At 40.5% G+C, this 17385-nt stretch overlaps 2 protein-coding genes across 2 annotated transcripts in view; both read left to right on the top strand.

The window, feature by feature from the left end:
• The window catches only part of LOC143294242 (kinesin-like protein KIF28), a 60870-nt gene extending 49873 nt beyond the window's left edge, over positions 1-10997 (top strand). Inside the window, exons 20-23 of the mRNA XM_076605673.1 lie at positions 990-1175; positions 4258-4344; positions 6225-6281; positions 6510-10997. Coding sequence (XP_076461788.1) covers positions 990-1175; positions 4258-4344; positions 6225-6281; positions 6510-6650 — 471 coding nt within the window. The 3' untranslated portion in view covers positions 6651-10997. The remainder of the gene's footprint in view (positions 1-989; positions 1176-4257; positions 4345-6224; positions 6282-6509) is intronic.
• A 5826-nt stretch (positions 10998-16823) lies between these two features.
• The window catches only part of LOC143293941 (uncharacterized), a 50606-nt gene continuing 50044 nt past the window's right edge, over positions 16824-17385 (top strand). Inside the window, exon 1 of the mRNA XM_076605334.1 lies at positions 16824-16949. The gene's annotated coding sequence lies outside the window, so the exon portion shown is untranslated. The remainder of the gene's footprint in view (positions 16950-17385) is intronic.

Below are 17385 nucleotides of genomic sequence, written 5' to 3'. Positions count from 1 at the left end.
TCACACAACACTGATCCACAGTTGCTGAACTACCTGACTATCACACAACATTGATCCACAGTTGCTGAACTACCTGAATGACTATCACACAACATTGATCCACAGTTGCTGAACTACCTGAATGACTATCACACAACACTGATCCACAGTTGCTGAACTACCTGACTATCACACAACACTGATCCACAGTTGCTGAACTACCTGACTATCACACAACACTGATCCACAGTTGCTGAACTACCTGACTGACTATCACACAACACTGATCCACAGTTGCTGAACTACCTGACTATCACACAACACTGATTCACAGTTGCTGAACTACCTGACTGACTATCACACAACACTGATCCACAGTTGCTGAACTACCTGACTATCACACAACACTGATCCACAGTTGCTGAACTACCTGAATGACTATCACACAACATTGATCCACAGTTGCTGAACTACCTGACTGACTATCACACAACACTGATCCACAGTTGCTGAACTACCTGACTGACTATCACACAACACTGATCCACAGTTGCTGAACTACCTGACTATCACACAACATTGATTCACAGTTGCTGAACTACCTGACTATCACACAACACTGATCCACAGTTGCTGAACTACCTGAATGACTATCACACAACACTGATCCACAGTTGCTGAACTTCCTGACTGACTATCACACAACACTGATCCACAGTTGCTGAACTACCTGACTGACTATCACACAACACTGATCCACAGTTGCTGAACTACCTGACTATCACACAACACTGATCCACAGTTGCTGAACTACCTGACTATCACACAACACTGATCCACAGTTGCTGAACTACCTGACTATCACACAACACTGATCCACAGTTGCTGAACTACCTGAATGACTATCACACAACACTGATCCACAGTTGCTGAACTACCTGAATGACTATCACACAACACTGATCCACAGTTGCTGAACTACCTGACTATCACACAACACTGATCCACAGTTGCTGAACTACCTGAACGGAGAGTCGCTGGTGGTGGAGGTGTGGGGCAGACAGAAGGAGGAGGGGTTCAAGTCTGGCGCCGACAAGAACAAGCTGACCACCAAGGACCTCATGTCTCGAGAGCGGTCAAACCTGGACAAGGCATCTGGTGCTGCTGGTGCCGCTGCTGGTGCCGCTGCTGGCAAGGTGAGTGTCAAAGTCTGGACTGGAAAAATACGTGGGTTTTAATGGTTCTAAATATATTTCATCTATTCAACAACAACAACATAAGTTTTTGATTACTGGTTATTTGAGTGACTTTTTTCATGTATATATTTATAGTCTGTTCATCTAAGATGATGACATTAGACTGAAAATAAATGATATTATTGTTATTATTATAATTATTCTTATTTTTATCATGATGACGATTATTATTATTACTTAGAAAACATCACTTCTGACAATCAATGGCAGGGGAAGAAGTATTCAACTGAAAAGGGGACGGTTGAGGTGGGGTGGGGGTGGGGGTGGGGGGGACTGAGGAAGGGGGAGAGAGAGTGAGAGAGAGAGAGAGAGAGAGAGCGAGAGAGAGAGAGAGAGAGATTGTGGAAAAGATGGAGTAGAAAATGTAAAATGGAGAGGGTGAGTGTCAGTGATTGGAGAAAGAAAAACATTTCAGGGATTGATTGGTTCACTGATTTTGATTGATTGATTGATTGGTTTACTAACTGACTGATAGATTGATCAGCTGATTGAGTGACAGTTTGTAGAAAAGCGCCAATCTGTTTCATGAAAAAGTGTTAAAAGGGAATTATCAATGCAGAATGTTCAGAAATTAACACGGGTTTTCCTCCATGAGATTAATGGATGTAATACTACTTGAGACAAGTGATTTAAATATGCTTGGAATTAGAAATGATTGTGGCAGCCTTGGGATGACCTTCATGGTCAGTGAGGCTTTGAGCATCATAGTTTGATTTGGATTAGAAATGATTATATTTTTCTTCCTGAATATTGTGTTTTTGTTGTTTCTTATGAGCTGAAAAAGTTATTATTATTGTTATTATTTGAAAAAAAAAGTGTTTATTTTCTATGTCATTCATGTTATCATTATATTATCAATCTTATTAGTATCATTTTTTTTTTCTTTCTATGGCTTGATGATTATTTTTTTATCGTACTTTTCTTTATCCTTGTCTTGAAATAGATGCTAAAAGTGAATGTGGTGATAGCCTTGAGATGACCTAAGTGTGAGGCGCCAAGGGCCATAATTTGATTAGATTTTCTATGGCTTGAATATCATGTGAATTATCTTGTGTTTTGTACCAAAGTGACATATGGAGTATTGTGTATCAGTGATGTATGGAGTATTGTGTATCAGTGATGTCTGGAGCATGATGTCTGGAGCATTGTGTATCAGTGATGTCTGGAGTATTGTCTGGAGCAGCATTGTGTGTCAGTGATGTCTGGAGCATTGTGTGTCAGTGATGTCTGGAGCATTGTGTGTCAGTGATGTCTGGAGTATTGTCTGGAGCAGCATTGTGTGTCAGTGATGTCTGGAGCATTGTGTGTCAGTGATGTCTGGAGTATTGTCTGGAGCAGCATTGTGTGTCAGTGATGTCTGGAGCATTGTCTGGAGCAGCATTGTGTATCAGTGATGTCTGGAGCATGATGTCTGGAGCATTGTGTATCAGTGATGTCTGGAGCATTGTCTGGAGCATTGTGTATCAGTGATGTCTGGAGCATTGTGTATCAGTGATGTCTGGAGCAGCATTGTGTGTCAGTGATGTCTGGAGCATTGTGTGTCAGTGATGTCTGGAGCATTGTGTGTCAGTGATGTCTGGAGCAGCATTGTGTGTCAGTGATGTCTGGAGCATTGTGTGTCAGTGATGTCTGGAGCATTGTGTGTCAGTGATGTCTGGAGCAGCATTGTGTGTCAGTGATGTCTGGAGCATTGTGTGTCAGTGATGTCTGGAGCATTGTGTGTCAGTGATGTCTGGAGCAGCATTGTGTGTCAGTGATGTCTGGAGCATTGTGTGTCAGTGATGTCTGGAGCAGCATTGTGTGTCAGTGATGTCTGGAGCAGCATTGTGTGTCAGTGATGTCTGGAGCATTGTGTGTCAGTGATGTCTGGAGCATTGTGTGTCAGTGATGTCTGGAGCAGCATTGTGTATCAGTGATGTCTGGAGCATTGTGTATCAGTGATGTCTGGAGCAGCATTGTGTATCAGTGATGTGTGGAGCAGCATTGTGTATCAGTGATGTCTGGAGCATTGTGTGTCAGTGATGTCTGGAGCATTGTGTGTCAGTGATGTCTGGAGCAGCATTGTGTGTCAGTGATGTCTGGAGCATTGTGTGTCAGTGATGTCTGGAGCAGCATTGTGTGTCAGTGATGTCTAGAGCATTGTGTGTCAGTGATGTCTGGAGCATTGTGTGTCAGTGATGTCTGGAGCATTGTGTGTCAGTGATGTCTGGAGCATTGTGTGTCAGTGATGTCTGGAGCATTGTGTATCAGTGATGTCTGGAGCATTGTGTGTCAGTGATGTCTGGAGCAGCATTGTGTGTCAGTGATGTCTGGAGCATTGTGTGTCAGTGATGTCTGGAGCAGCATTGTGTGTCAGTGATGTCTGGAGCATTGTGTATCAGTGATGTCTGGAGCATTGTGTATCAGTGATGTGTGGAGCAGCATTGTGTGTCAGTGATGTCTGGAGCATTGTGTATCAGTGATGTCTGGAGCATTGTGTGTCAGTGATGTCTGGAGCAGCATTGTGTGTCAGTGATGTCTGGAGCATTGTGTGTCAGTGATGTCTGGAGCAGCATTGTGTGTCAGTGATGTCTGGAGCATTGTGTGTCAGTGATGTCTGGAGCAGCATTGTGTGTCAGTGATGTCTGGAGCATTGTGTGTCAGTGATGTCTGGAGCAGTATTGTGTATCAGTGATGTCTGGAGCATTGTGTATCAGTGATGTCTGGAGCATTGTGTGTCAGTGATGTCTGGAGCAGCATTGTGTGTCAGTGATGTCTGGAGTATTGTGTGTCAGTGATGTCTGGAGCATTGTGTATCAGTGATGTCTGGAGCATTGTGTCAGTGATGTCTGGAGCAGTATTGTGTATCAGTGATGTCTGGAGCATTGTGTGTCAGTGATGTCTGGAGCATTGTGTATCAGTGATGTCTGGAGTATTGTGTGTCAGTGATGTCTGGAGCAGCATTGTGTATCAGTGATGTCTGGAGCATTGTGTATCAGTGATGTCTGGAGCATTGTGTGCCATGCTTTGCTTTGTATCTCAGGGCGGGGACTCGGTCAAACCACAGCCAAAGAGCAGTGCCGGAGGGGCGGCCTCTCAGCCAGCGTCAGGGAACAACAGTGAAGCACTGGTGGGGAACATTTTTTGTTCTGTTTTACAGTGGTTTTATTCTGTTTTACAATGGTTTTATTCTGTTTTACAGTGGCTGTTTTACAATGGTTTTATTCTGTTTTACAGTGGTTTTATTCTGTTTCACAATGGTTTTATTCTGTTTTACAATGGTTTTATTCAAATTTGACATTATGACAAACATGATGAAATAAGCTGGATGCAAGTGAGGTCAACTGATAAACTAAAATGAGAAACAAAAAACAGAAATAGTTGAAAATTGAGAAAAAAGTCAGCAACACAATAATGAAAAGTGGATCTCCTTCTTTCTTCATGGCTGCAGCTCCCATGTTCAATCATATACATGAGAGGACTCCATGTTCAATCATATACATGAGAGGACTCCATGTTCAGTCATATACATGAGAGAACTCCCATGTTCAATCATATACATGAGAGGACTCCATGTTCAATCATATACATGAGAGGACTCCATGTTCAGTCATATACATGAGAGAACTCCCATGTTCAATCATATACATGAGAGGACTCCATGTTCAGTCATATACATGAGAGAACTCCCATGTTCAGTCATATACCTGAGAGGACTCCCATGTTCAATCATATACATGAGAGGACTCCCATGTTCAGTCATATACATGAGAGAACTCCAATGTTCAGTCATATACATGAGAGAACTCCATGTTCAATCATATAGATGAGAGGACTCCAATGTTCAATCATATACATGAGACTCCCATGTTCAATCATATACATGAGAGGACTCCCATGTTCAATCATATACATGAGACTCCCATGTTCAATCATATACATGAGAGGACTCCATGTTCAGTCATATACATGAGAGGACTCCCATGTTCAGTCATATACATGAGAGGACTCCCATGTTCAATCATATACATGAGAGGACTCCAATGTTCAGTCATATACATGAGAGAACTCCCATGTTCAGTCATATACATGAGAGGACTCCCATGTTCAATCATATACATGAGAGGACTCCAATGTTCAGTCATATATATGAGAGAACTCCCATGTTCAGTCATATACATGAGAGAACTCCATGTTCAGTCATATACATGAGAGGACTCCATGTTCAGTCATATACATGAGAGGACTCCAATGTTCAGTCATATATATGAGAGAACTCCAATGTTCAGTCATATACATGAGAGGACTCCATGTTCAGTCATATACATGAGAGAACTCCAATGTTCAGTCATATACCTGAGAGGACTCCCATGTTCAGTCATATACACGAGTGGACTTTTACAGGTATGACTGTTTTCATCCTCACCATGCAGGTCGTTAGGTGCTGTTTCTGGGGGAGTTGCATGCTGGGTATGTTCTTGTTTACATAACCCACCAAACACTGACATGGATAACGGGATCTTTAACACGTGTATTTGATCTTCTGCTCGCATAAACACACGAAGGGGGTTCAGGCACAAATAGGTCTGCACATATGTTGACCTGGGAGATTGGAAAAATCTCTACTCTTTACTTACTAGTCACCGTGACCAGGATTTAGATAATTTCCTCTTTTTTGTTGTTGTTAATATGAACTATTTCCGTGTTGTATAAACTGGGCGTCATCCCAAGTGTCGTCCCTTCTTTGTTATTGTCATCATCATCATCATCACAAGATGTAGTTGTCTTGGTGATGGTGGTAGTGGTGGTTCATGGTATCATCTTTTTGCTCTTGTTTTCGTGATATCATCATCATAATCATCAGTTGTAATAGTGGTGTTAGTAATGATGGTGGTAATAGTTGTAGTAGTAGGTGTGGTAGTGATAGTGATGCTAATACTTTGGCGATGTTTTCATCTTCTGTTTTTGTCAGCTTTGTGTCTAAAACAAATGTTGCTTTTTTGTCACCAGGGGAAGATCTATGGCCTCATTGACCAAGCAAAGGCAAAGGGAGTGACGTCAATACCGGTAACTTTGTTGTTCAATTTCAGTAAATGAATGAATGATGAATGAACTAATGAATGTAATGTGTGCATTGCTCGTTTTGTGTGGATGGAAATCGCGCACTCGTGTGTGTGTGTGTGTGTGTGTGTGTGTGTGTTGTTTGTCTGTGTGTGTGTGCCTGTGATCACACAGGTTCATTTCCATGTGGATTAAACAGTATTTCTGACTGACTGACTGACCATACTGTGGCAGATTGGTGACATCGAGGCCTCGCTGTACAAACACTTTGCTGATTCCCCTGCCGTCCGCAAACCCACTGCCGCCCCTGCCCCCGCCAAAGGTGGAGGCAAGGCCAAGAAGGAAACATCGTCACGTGCCTGTGTACTGCAGTGAGAAGGAGGGCAGGCACAAGAAAGTATTCGCAATGTCTCTGGGAGCTGTAAATTTTGCACAAATGGCATATGGAGTATGGGGAAACAAACATATATTGTTGGGTTCTTAAATCAAGCATTTTTTTGTTTGTTTGTTGCTTTTGTTTGTGTGTGAGTGTGTGTTGGAACAGAACAAACCTCCTTATATTATGAACTGAAATGAAATATTTCTTGTTGCTTTTGTGTGTGTATGATTGTGTGTGTTCTTAAAAAACCTCCATGTATTATGACATTCTTAAATCAAAAATCTCTTGTTGCTTTTTGTTTGTGTGAGTGTGTGTTCATTAAAAACAACAATCTTTTAATTATGAACTACTGAAATCAAACATTTCTTGTTTTTTGTATTTGTGTGTGTGTGTTCATACTTTTATACTGTGATATCTTTGTTAATTGACAATATCTGATTTGACCATGGTTGACTCTGATATATACCTGTGAGCTGATTTTTGCAGTGGACATTGTAATTCTACTATTCATTTTTACCAGTCATGGAATCACTGATTTCAAGTAGCCTGTCAGCATGTATATCATCACAAGAGTTCATCGTCAATCAGTTTATCTGAACAAAGTCTTCTTCTTCCTTCACACTGTGAAGAGTTCATCGTCAACCAGTTCATCTGAACAAAGTCTTTTTCTTCTTCCTTCACACTGTGAAGAGTTCATCGTCAACCAGTTCATCTGAACAAAGTCTTTTTCTTCTTCCTTCACACTGTGAAGAGTTCATCGTCAACCAGTTCATCTGAACAAAGTCTTTTTCTTCCTTCACACTGTGACGAGTTCATCATCAACCAGTTCATCTGAACAAAGTCTTTTTCTTCTTCCTTCACACTGTGAAGAGTTCATCGTCAACCAGTTCATCTGAACAGTCTTCTTCTTCCTTCACACTGTGACGAGTTCATCATCAACCAGTTCATCTGAACAAAGTCTTTTTCTTCTTCCTTCACACTGTGACGAGTTCATCATCAACCAGTTCATCTGAACAGGCTTCTTCTTCTTCTTCCTTCACTCCATAAAGAGTCATCGGGGCCGCACAGAAGAAGTGTTCACCAGGTTCCTCCAGGTCTGTGGGCTGTGTGTCAAAGCCTGGGTCTCTGCAGATGGTGTTCCTGTCCATTGTGCAGTGTTGTCAGGTTGGTTGTTTTGTTGTTGTTGTTGTTGTTGTTGTTGTTGTCTTCCTTCTGTCTTGAAACAAAGTGAAAAAGCTGACTGCTTTTTGTGTGATTTGTGATTGGTGTGGTAAACATTTACACTGTTTCAAGCTGCTAAAATGCTCTGTTGCACCAAAATTGGCTCATTCATGACACTACAAGAATTACAGGACTTGCTTTTCTTGCCCCCCCAAACCCCTCCCCACCCCCCACTTTTTTTTTTCCTTTTTTTTTTTTTTTTTTTTAAAGGTCATTACTTTTTTCTTTTTAAAACTGATGACCACTTAGAAATCATTTCATATGTGAAGTATGATAGATAATAAAAAAAATTTTAAAGAAAGAAAAAAAAAGATAATACAAATCAAATTTGTTAACTTCTGCTCAGGACCTACTTAGTTTCAGTATCATTTTAAATATTTTGAGAGAGATTTCTTGAAGCAATTTCAGCACATGATGAAAGGAAATTAATTGTGTGTGTGTGTGTGTGTGTGTGTGTGTGTGTGTGTGTGTGTGCTTTCAATGTGATATTCCAACAATATGCTCAGTTTATGGAGTGAATACACATATTTTCTGATCTGTGCATATGAGATACATACAAACTACAATCCACAAGAGAATATAAAACCATATTTTGAAAATGATTGGCCCATAATTTTTAGGAGAGGTGACACACGCCATCTCTTCAAAGTAACTCCTTTGTACAAACTTCAAACAAATCGTACCATGGTTCTACTCCAAATTCAATGGAACAGAATGAAACTGCTGAAAACCTTGCCAGTACAAATGTTGCTTTCTTTCCTGTTAAAGGCTCAGGTGTAAATCATTCAATGAAGTTATTACTTCGAGTCCAAATCAATCCTCTTTTTTCAAATCAAGCCATATTTATTACTCAGTATCATCCTTTTCTTTGAAGTCAAGCCAGTGGGCCCAAATCTTTTCTTCTGGCACTTTTAATCTTCCCCAACTGAAGTCACGTATCCATTCACACCTAGGAGGAGCGAGGAAAATGTGAGTTACCTGCCTTTCCAAAGGACACAACACAGTGTCGAAAGGTATGAATCCTTGTCAGTGGTGAACACAACATCAGAAATCCAACATGTAATGGACTCTGCCTTGGTGCCTCCGTTCGACAAAAGGATGATGGCAAGGGTTTCGCTGATAGTGGTACTGGGTGCAAAGTTTCAAAGATCATGCTGTGTATGCTACACTGACTGCTACCTAGTTTGGCTGATCAGTCAGTTATTTTCTTTACATTCATCTGTAACATCTGGCAGGAAATGAACATGATTTAACTCGGGTAATATTGTTTAGCTTAGTCTTTGTGGAGTGTACATGATCTTCAGTTCATGAACATATACAATGACAGATCAGCAACATTTGTTGGTCAAAGGGAAGTAAGTCTTTCAGAGCTGATGGAAACTGACCTCACAAAACATTGCTGTTACAGCTGATGGAAACTAACCTCACAAAACACTGCTTTTACAGCTGATGGAAACTGACTTCACAAAACACTGCTTTTACAGCTGATGGAAACTGAACCATGTCTTTCTGTCTGTTTTTAAAAGGATGTTTGTGGTTATGTTTTATTGGGGTGTCAGATGGGAAGCTGTTGAACAAGGAGTATTAAACCTGGGGATGTAAACAACGCACCCAGGATTCACCCCCTTGAACATTATATAACTGTCAATCAATGAAGACCCAAGACAGATTCACCTTTAGTATGTTTGCCGATAGGTCATTTAACTCCACTGGGTAAACAAAACAGCATTTCTGTACTTGTTTTTGTAATCAATCAAAAAAGCTTTTTGGCACTATATTTGTGTGTATATCTACAACTCTCAGGAACTTTTTGTTTTGTTAGAACATGATTTCTCATAAGGAAACATGACTTCGTTGCTGTTGGATCTGTGAACTTCAGGTAATCAAACTTGGCTTTTCACTGTAGAAGTTTCCAGTCAATTTAGAAAATCCAAATCTGCATAATTTTTTTTTCTTTCAGTGAGTATTTCAAGGAAATTTGTGGATACACTTTGAAAGATCTTATTCCATGCTTTTTATCAGTGTTATCAAAAAAACAAACAAACAAAAAAATGATTTGAAAGACCTTATTTTATATTTTTTTCAGTTTAATTAGCCATTCTCAAACTGTTCTCATGAGTACTTTTTTTCTTTCTTTTTTTTGGGGGGTGGGGCCAGTTATTTAATACATGTGTTCTTTCTTTTTTTTAATGTTGTTATTTCAGACTTTATGTATCAACAATGATGATACTATTTTTCTTGTGCTTGGAGGTATTGAACATGGTGGATACATTGCAAAATTTTTTTATCATTTTGGTTCTTCACTCAAGGGAGATAGTCTGACCACTTGTACTTGTAGTCACTCAGTGAAGAACTGCTTCGCTGCTTTTATTATTTAGCTCTTTGGTTTTTCCTACCAAAGTTCTGTTGCAGTTGTTTTTTTTTTAAATCTTATGACCTAAAAAGGCCTTCTTAAGTGAATGGACTAGGTATTCCTTTACAAACATTGTTGTGAATTCTTCAGTCAATCTATTATTGCGTGTTAGAGACTGGGTGTTATTTGACTGATGGGAAATGATATGATGACTACCTCTCTGTGATTAGTATCTCACACTCCTTCCTTCCCTACAATGATCTCCTTTATATTCAGATTTTTTTTTCTTTTTTGGAAAAAATTGACGTCCATGTCGGCTTGTGATTTGGGTTTCTTGTAAATAATGCCAAATGTTCAGAACTTCTTTTGTGATCTTGTCTTTTTACAGTATGAAAAAAAAATGTAACAGTTATATTATTTTTTACTTCATTGTCTGTCGTTGCCAGGTTGCTGAGCTCAAGATATTCAAATAAATATCAAATAATATATGCTGTTTTTATTTGCATGGACTTCAGCTGTTATTATTTTCACTACCAGTGATGCATTATCAAAATGTTCCAGGAAAAATCACATAGATTGATACTGTTTTTATCTTCTTTACTTGACAATTATTTCTCTGTTTATTTTTGGTTTGTTTTTGTTCATTTCAATGTTGATTTTCATCTTTTTTTCTCTACCCACACCCCTTCAATGTGTGTGTGTGTGTGTGTGTGTGTGTGTGTGTGTGTGTGTGTGGTGGGTGTGTGTGTGTGTGTGTGTGTGTGTTTTCTCCAACTCTAATCAATCATTTTTGATAGCAGAATTACTCTACAGATCATCAGAATGATTGGGTTTTTTTCTTCTTCTTTTTTTTGGACATGATATATCAGAACCTTTATTATCATTATTATTCGATAAGAACTTTGTATCTTTTCTGTCCAGGTAAGCTCACTCCTTCCGTCCATTTTACAATCAATAAAAATATTTTAAGACTTGTTTGTCATTAAGTCTGTCAATACTATTTCCATGCAAAATTTATATTAGCAGTTAAAAGGGAAATATTAAAATGTTGCAAAATCTTTGTGAGTGTGTGCGTGTGTGAACACCTGTGCATGTAATTGTGTGCATGTGCTGCACACATATATGTATGTTATGGTTTCTCTCTCTCTCTCAAAACTACATATATACACACACACACACACACACATATATATATATGTGTGTGTGTGTGCGCGCACGCGCGTGTGTGTATGTATGTCTATACACATACACACACACACACTCGTGTGTGTGTGTGTGTGTGTGTGTGTGTTCACAGGATTGTTTAAAAATTGTGGGGGGTGGAGGAAGGGTGGGGGGTGTTGGGGATCAGCACATTCTCTACCATTCTTTTACTCTTTTTTTTAATCCCTCTCTCTCTCTCTCTCTCGCTTGCTTGCTCCCCCCCCCCTCCCGCCCCCTGGCCCCCCCTATAGTTTAGGGATAGGGACTATATCAATCTTCAACATGCACCACTTAATCTTCACTGACTATCGTGGGTCGTACACGACGCAGATGGGTAAAAAAATGCAAATATCTCAGCCAATTCTTAATATTTTTCTACAAAATTTCAGAAATGCTTCCTACACCTAAAAGGCCAACTTTTGCCAAAAAATGAAAAAAATTCATTAATTAGTAATTAGTTTATGAGTAATTAAAGGTGGCGTTTTAACTACACACGGACGCTTGTGTGGGTCATGTATGACTCATGCTTTTTAAAGAGGAAAAAACGTGGTCACCCCTCGAATGCTCGTGTGGGTCATGCACACCCATACCTTTTTAATAGTGATTTCATAAGGTTTAATATGCAATTGGTGAAGGAAAATAAATAAGTTTTACTTTCAATAGCCTCACTACCCCACTACTCTCCCATTAACCCCCCCCCCCCCCCCCCCAACCCCCCTCCCCGTCCCTTTCGCCTGTCTTCAGCTATAACCCCCTTCCATCCCTTTCTCTAACAGCATGTACCTGTGTGACTGAATATCTTTGATTGTGCATGTATAGGATGCTATGAGTCATCTCTCTCTCTCTCTCTCTCTCGCTGTCTGTCTGTCTGTCTCTCTCTGTCTTATTAGTCTCTCTCTCTCTCTCTCTCTCTGTCTCAGTCTCTCTCTCTATCTATCACATGCGTCTCCATCCAAAACAAACGAAATGTCTCATACTCACCACCAGACAGAAACGCCAAAACTTTCCACACAACCTTCCACCCTTTTCCATTAATGGTCATCCAATAGAAGAAGTTGATAATCATAAAATTCTTGGAGTCACCATTGATAACAACTTATCTTGGCCCAGTCATATTCTGTCACCATGCAAAACTCTATCCAAAAAGATTTATCAGCTTTCCAGAATTAAGCATTTTCTTGATTTGCACTGTCAAAAATTAATCTGTTTTGCTTATATTGAATCACATATTAACTATGCATCAACTCTCTGGGATTCAGCTAGCGATAATATACTAAAACCTTTATTAAGTCTGCATAGACGATCTCTTAAATTAATCCTTCTGAAATCTTCATCACTGACTGCTGATGACTACAGACATTTGAATATTTTCCCCCTAAAGCTTAAACTTGAATACAACAAAGCACTTTTTATTTTAAAAATCATGTCCAATTATGCTCCATCTTTGAGAGATTGATTTCCCACCACGCTAGCCCGTCAGACCAACAAGATTAAGATCCCCATTCCAAGAGTAGATCTGTTTAAATCCAGTCTAATTTATTCAGGAAGCTGTTTATGGAACAATATTTCATCCAATTTTAATGTTCAAAAAAGCATTCAAGAATTCAAAAAACATTACCATACACACCTTAGGGACAAATATGTCAACAATCCTACTTGACTTTATCTTATTGAATACGCATATATAGTTTAATTGTATGTCTAACTGCTATCGCACTACTTAATGATATACAACCACAATCAGTGTCCTGCATACTTTTTTTTTTTTGGGGGGGGGGGGGGGGGGGGGGGGGCCTTGGGAGGGGCTGAATACTTTTGTTTTTTTGGAGGGGGGGGGGGGGATTGATCTTTTTCCTTCATAATATGATGTTTGTATCAGGATTATATAGATGTGCATGTTTAAATGTGTGTGTGAATGTCATGTCCTTATTTCTTCATCTCTTTGCTACTTTGTGGATGTTTTGATTCATTTTCATTTTCCATTTGCCCTGAGGGCTGGATGAAAAAAAGCACATGTATGCTTATTCCACTTCCTTCAATAAAAAAAAACTTCGTTCGTTCTGTGTGCATAAGTGGGGTTTGTATGTATGTGCATGTGGTGTTATGCGTTTGTGTGTGTGATCAGTTGTGTGTGTGTGTGTGTATGTGCATGTGTGTGAATACGTGAGCATGTGTTTCTTCTTTATGTATGTGTTTGTGTGAGTTTGTGTGCGTGTGCGAGCGCATGTGTGTGTAATCAGTTGTTAGGATATGTTTTCCTTTTCTACATTTTGTTTTTAAGCTTTGAAGGAATATACAGGTTTTTGTCTCTTTACAAAGTATGGGTCATGCATGACCCACACAACCTTTGGAGGAATATTCAGGTTTTTGTCTCTTTAAAGGTATGGGTTGTGGACGACCCATATGAGCTTCCGTGTGTAGTCAAAAGCAACAGCCAGCGAAGGTTAATTACATGCTATACACAGTACAGGGAAAAATCTCTGAATCTGTCTCTCGCCGATCTGATGTAGACATACACAAACGAAACCACAAGAACAAACAGGTATAAAAAATGGAATGTTTAAATTGGCAACACAGAAGCATCTGTGTGAAGGCAGAAGTTGATAATGATTGGCAAGAGTTTGGCTGCTGTCGCTTGAAATGCATGTATGACTTTCTGTTGTACTCTGACACATTGTTCAAATTCACTCATAAGCTTCTCTGTCTCGCAGAATCTTGCAGCATGCATTTACGAACTTTGTTAATTTCATTCTTTACAGTAAAACAGACTTCATACTAGCAGTTAAATGCTAAAGTTAAAATATTCATATTCACTAAAGCTTATACATCTAGCTATGGAATCCTTGATATGTACTTCAAAATGAACTGGGATGTTTCTGAGTTTCTGCAAAAATGTATCAGGCATAAACTGAAGTGTATGATCAGTTACAGTCACAGACATGCACCGCCTTAGTCAGACACTGTTTACACCTACACAGTTTATATAATTGATAAAACAGGACAAGGATGGGGATGATTTTATTTTTCTGAAATCATAGTTTCTTTCGTTTTATGAACGTTTAGATCTAAATATTCTCTTTCCACCAGGATGTATATCGATAAATAACTATTTTAGAATCCTAAATTCAGGGGCCTATATCCTGATGGAAATTTTTCGTACAAAGTTGGAACGGTATTACCATTAACTATATTGTAACTTTAGCTTCTGTTTTTTGGGTAACTTTACTTACTTTTTATAATTATAGATTTGATCGGATCACTATATGTGCAGCCATCTTAGCAGATCCACAAAACCGCCAGCAATGATGCGTTCATTTTGTCTGAGCCAATCACAAAGCAGCTCATTCCGTATTTACCCTGCCCCCACCTCTCGGCCCCCTTGACACATGGATCATGACACGCTGAGCAAACTATTCTTTTCACATGCACGCATTTCAATGGAAATTTTCGTTTAGATGGTCCCAGACTTCGGGATACTGAAAGTAACAGCTAGGACATAATCCCACGTGAAAATCATTGGACATATTTGAATTAAGTAAACAGCATGTGATATGTCATGGTTGATATGGCATGACATACTAGTAGCAGTGTGACATGAAAAAAGATTTTAAAAAAATTATTAAAAAAAAGGGAGAGAAGATAATTGAGTATTAGAATGTGCTTTATGATAATAATGACAAACTCGATCCCCCAATACTTCAACATAACAGAAATCAAAGGGTCAGTATACTGTATATGGGGTCTTTGTTGAACTCATGTCCGCGTGGATCCATGTGGGTCGGGCCCGTTTTCCGGAGAAGGTCTACATACCGGCATGTTATCTTGATGACTCATCTGTTTTTTCATCACCGTGGGCATCATTCTGCGTCGCGGAAGCACACGCCTCCACGTTGTTTTGGGTGGACAAGGGTCTCCCCTTTCTTTTCTCGTCACACAGGCTCGGCATTCTTTTTATAAGTACCGTCTACACAGACCACTCGTATTGTTTGAAACTGGGAGACATGCACGATCGAGTTTGTGTGCAGAGTGTAAGTAATGTTCTGGATGTTAGAAAACATATGCGCGTACGTTCGTACGTACCCCCTGTCACTTTGTGTGTGTGTGTGTGTGTGTGTGTGTGTGTGTGTGTGTGTGTGTGTGTGTGTGTGTGTTATAGTACGAACTTTGTCGGTAGCCTTCTGTTCCGCACTGACTGGACCGGAATGGCAGTGGACGAACATCATGAGTACCCGTGTCGGTCCACTTCAGTTTAGATGCATAATATCAGTGTTAGATTGCCAGTGTGGACTTCAGTGATACAGACTGTGTCGCCAGTGTCATACATATTTATCTTTTTTTTCTACTATGCGCTCTCCCAAGTTCCCTTGCCGGCGACTGACGATGGCCGAGTTGGCCCCAGCGGCGCGGCCCGGGCCGGATCCTGATCCTAACTTGGAGTCGGTGCATGTCAGTTTTGTTGCCATCGAACAGCCGGAGATTGCGTCAGTCGAACCTCTCGTTCACGACTCAGTGATGCCTTCCACCTGCACAAATTGTTTGGCCCTTCAACTGTAAGCTCTTCTGCTTCTCGAGTAACCGTGAGCTGAGTAGCGATCAATTAGCTAATCAACTTGACGTGTTGTTTTCAGTATTCCGAGTTGTTATTCATTTATTTCATTCATTCTTTTAAAATTTATTTTTAAACGGTGGGAGGGATGCTGTATCGTATTGCCTTGGTGGGCCCGGGTGAGGAAAGTGAAGCAAGCAAGCAAACTGACAACAAAAACCTCAGTACTGAACCTATAACCCGTGGTGCCAGCATGACGCACTGTCGTCCTCAGTTCTAGCTGTAGAGCATTAAGCTACATTACATATGAGACTGACGCCGTCGGAACGCCCGCCTGTCGGACAGTGCCGCTGCCGGAACCGGCATACTCGCGGCCGACTCGGACTAATGCGGGAGAGGGGGGGTGGGGTGGGGGGGGATGATTGGCAGAATGACTGGAGGACTGGGAGCCGGGGTGGGGGAGGGGGGTGGGGAAGAGGTTCCGGAATCAGTAATTTACTGAAGCTGCATTCCTGATCATCATGTCTGAACAGACTGACATTCCGGCACACGCACCAGTGCAAAAATTACTGTATCAATTAATCTAGTGAACTGACACACACTGGCAAGCGCGCATACTCAGCCTGGCAGACACACACACATATACGCGCGCACGCGCGCGCACACACACACACACACACACACACACACACACACAAACACAAACACACACACACACACACACACACACACACACACACACACACACACACACTTCCTTAATTGTCTTAATAAAAGCGTTCACTTTGAGATTGGCAGTCAAGGTTGTCATTGTAGACTGTGTTTTTGACTCAGACACCGACGACTCAGCCATTGACACTACGTGCGCAACGTGGGGTGCGCGCATGACGACTTGTGAGCCTCAGTAAGCTAACGTACGTTCTTGTGGACTGACAGCGGGCTTCACATTTTTAAACTGCAGCTTCTTATCTGGTAAGTGACCGTTCATTTTGTGTTTATCATATATTTGTTTAATGCATGTCCTTTGCACTGAAGCAAACTCATCGTCAGACGAAAGCTTTCTTCACAAAGAATAAATCCGGAAGCGGCATAGATAACAAAAGTTTGTTGACATGGATCAAGTTACTGTCTATACGGAAGCGAAAAGTTCGTCTGCTACAGATCTGTCAACAGGTTTTGAGTTTGATCTTTCAATGGTCAGAACACCTGTGGTACAGAATGGCGTAATTTTCTAGGTGCGGTTTATGCAGTGTGCAGGAATTTCCGTTTAACAGTCCCCACAACCACTCCCTCCTTCCCCCCCCGGGCCCCCCCCCCCCTTTTTTTTTTTTTTTTTTTTTTTTTTTAAGATATGCGAGACAAACTTGGTGACAGTTTTCGCGTCGTGCAAAGATTTAAAAACCAGTCA

Source organism: Babylonia areolata, chromosome 19 (assembly GCF_041734735.1).
Source record: "Babylonia areolata isolate BAREFJ2019XMU chromosome 19, ASM4173473v1, whole genome shotgun sequence".
Classification (NCBI taxonomy): domain Eukaryota; kingdom Metazoa; phylum Mollusca; class Gastropoda; order Neogastropoda; family Buccinidae; genus Babylonia; species Babylonia areolata.
The sequence above is the reverse complement of the archived record's forward strand: the minus strand, read 5'-3'. Positions and strand labels throughout refer to the sequence as shown.